Source organism: Nerophis lumbriciformis, linkage group LG25, assembly GCF_033978685.3.
Source record: "Nerophis lumbriciformis linkage group LG25, RoL_Nlum_v2.1, whole genome shotgun sequence".
In the NCBI taxonomy this organism is placed as follows: domain Eukaryota; kingdom Metazoa; phylum Chordata; class Actinopteri; order Syngnathiformes; family Syngnathidae; genus Nerophis; species Nerophis lumbriciformis.
The window spans coordinates 32,619,303-32,621,896 of NC_084572.2; the positions used below are offsets into that span (position 1 = coordinate 32,619,303).

The window sequence follows — 2,594 nt, forward strand, 5'->3', positions numbered from 1 at the left end:
TCCCTAAATTCCTTGCAATAGCTGGTTGAGAAATGTTGTTCTTAAACTGTTGGACAATTTGCTCACGCATTTGTTGACAAAGTGGTGACCCTCGCCCCGTCCTTGTTTGTGAATGACTGATCATTTCATGGAAGCTGCTTTTATACCCAACCATGGCACCCACCTGTTCCCAATTAGCCTGTTCACTTGTGGGATGTTCCAAATTACCGTATTTTTCGGAGTATAAGTCGCTCCGGAGTATAAGTCGCACCGGCCGAAAATGCATAATAAAGAAGGAAAAAAACTTATATAAGTCGCACTGGAGTATAAGTCGCATTTTTTTGGGGAAATTTATTTGATAAAAGCCAACACCAAGAATAGACATTAGAAAGGCAATTTAAAATAAATAAAGAATAGTGAACAACAGGCTGAATAAGTGTACGTTATATGAGGCATAAATAACCAACTGAGAAGGTGCCTGGTATGTTAACGTAACATATTATGGTAAGAGTCATTCAAATAACTAAAACATATAGAACATGCTATACGTTTACCAAACAATGTCACTCCTAATCACTAAATCCAATGAAATCTTATCTGTCTAGTCTCTTACGTGAATGAGCTAAATAATATTATTTGATATTTTACGCTAATGTGTTAATAATTTCACACATAAGTCGCTCCTGAGTATAAGTCGCACCCCCGGCCAAACTATGAAAAAAACTGCCACTTATAGTCTGAAAAATACGGTACGTGTTTGATGAGCATTCCTTAACTTTCTCAGTCTTTTTTGCCACTCGTGCCAGCTTTTTTGAAACACGTTGCAGGCATCAAATTCCAAATGAGCTAATATTTGCAAAAAATAACACAGTTTTCCAGTTCAAACGTTAAATATCTTGTCTTTGCAGTCAATTCAATTGAATATAAGTTGAAAAGGATTGCAAATCATTATATTCTGTTTTTATTTACCATTTACACAACGTGCCAACTTCACTGGTTTTGGGTTTTGTAGACGCAAGCCGATATGATCCCATACTTGTTTTTTTTGCTGATATCGGACCGACCTCCGATGTCAATATCAGATCGGGACACCCCTGTTTGCAACTGTACCTAATGTTGTGGCCCTCCTGGACAACAATGTCATTGCTGCGTGTTTTTTATCTTTTGCAGAAGGAGATGGAGAACAGCGAGGCGCCGCTCCTCAGTTTAGCTCGAGCCTTTCACTCTCACTACCAGGAGTGCAGAGAGACCATCCAGAACCTGAGTCCAGGCTAGACACACACACACACACACACACACACACACGCACACACACACACACACACACACACACACACACACACACACACATGCTTGGGACTTTTTGATATAGAACGAGCACCAATAAATCAGTTTTTGATGATTGGGAAATATTTTTGCCATGATTTTTTTACCAGAACCCCAAATGGACTTTATGCTATTGATTTCCACAATAATTGACCACAAAAAAACTAAACATTTAAAGAGGTTTTATGTCTACTGGTTAAGGAAGTAAACTTCAGATCCAATATGCTGTTCATGTTGGACTTTAAAAAAACTCACTCTAGAATGATTTTTTCTCATTTTCTCTGATTGATTTTGAATTGTATTTGATACAAGATGGTTGTTGTGGCGCCTGATCAAATAAACACACAGTAGCCTGACACAGTTTAAGGATTTATTCCATGTTTTTTCCAACAACAATTTTCAACAGTTTTTCTCCAAATAAAAACTTGTATTTTCCGTGTTAAATGTAGAAAACAAAACCTCACTTAAACTGCTGACTGTGTACTCAACAACTCGTAATTACGGCGCCATGCTTCTGGACTCTTGAGTGGGTGATTATAATTACAGCAATTAGCATCTTTTCCTCCTCCCGTTTCCTTGTGCAGAGAGGTTTTCCCCGTTTTGTGTCCTTTTCCATTTTTATTACTGTGAAATTAAATCATAACCAATGTAAAGATAAGTATAACATCCACCCACAAATACAGAGACTGTATTAACATTGCACAAATACTGTTATTTCCTCGTTAATCAGGTCTAATTGGTTCCCTGGCCGTGGTGAATTTTCGCTAAGTAGGATCTTTTGTGACGATGCAGCATGTCGGCTGCTGTCGTGATCCGAGGCTGCAAAAAAAGGCAAGTGTCGTGCAGGCAGAAGGTCGTTTGATAAGGAACCAGGCAGAAGAAATGTAATGCAAGTCAAGCAGAAATGTAGAAGTAGGGCTGGGCGATGTGGCTAAAAACTGCATCATAGTATAAAGTTAAAGTTAAAGTTAAAGTACCAATGATTGTCACACACACACTAGGTGTGGCGAAATTATTCTCTGCATTTAACCCATCACCCTTGATCACCCCCTGGGAGGTGAGGGGAGCAGTGGGCAGCAGCGGTGGCCGCGCCCGGGAATCATTTTTGGTGATTTAACCCCCAATTCCAACCCTTGATACTGAGTGCCAAGCAGGGAGTAATGGGTCCCATTTTTATAGTCTTTGGTATGACTCGGCCGGGGTTTGAACCCACAACCTACCGATCTCAGGGCGGACACTCTAACCACTAGGCCACTGAGTAGGTTTACATCGATAATTATTGGTATTTT

At 39.7% G+C, this 2,594-nt stretch overlaps 1 protein-coding gene across 1 annotated transcript in view; it reads left to right on the forward strand.

The window, feature by feature from the left end:
* The window catches only part of ift27 (intraflagellar transport 27 homolog (Chlamydomonas)), a 25,659-nt gene extending 23,459 nt beyond the window's left edge, over nt 1–2,200 (forward strand). The window contains exon 8 of the mRNA XM_061984576.1: nt 1,150–2,200. Coding sequence (XP_061840560.1) covers nt 1,150–1,254 — 105 coding nt within the window. The 3' untranslated portion in view covers nt 1,255–2,200. The remainder of the gene's footprint in view (nt 1–1,149) is intronic.
* Nucleotides 2,201–2,594: the final 394 nt, after the last annotated feature.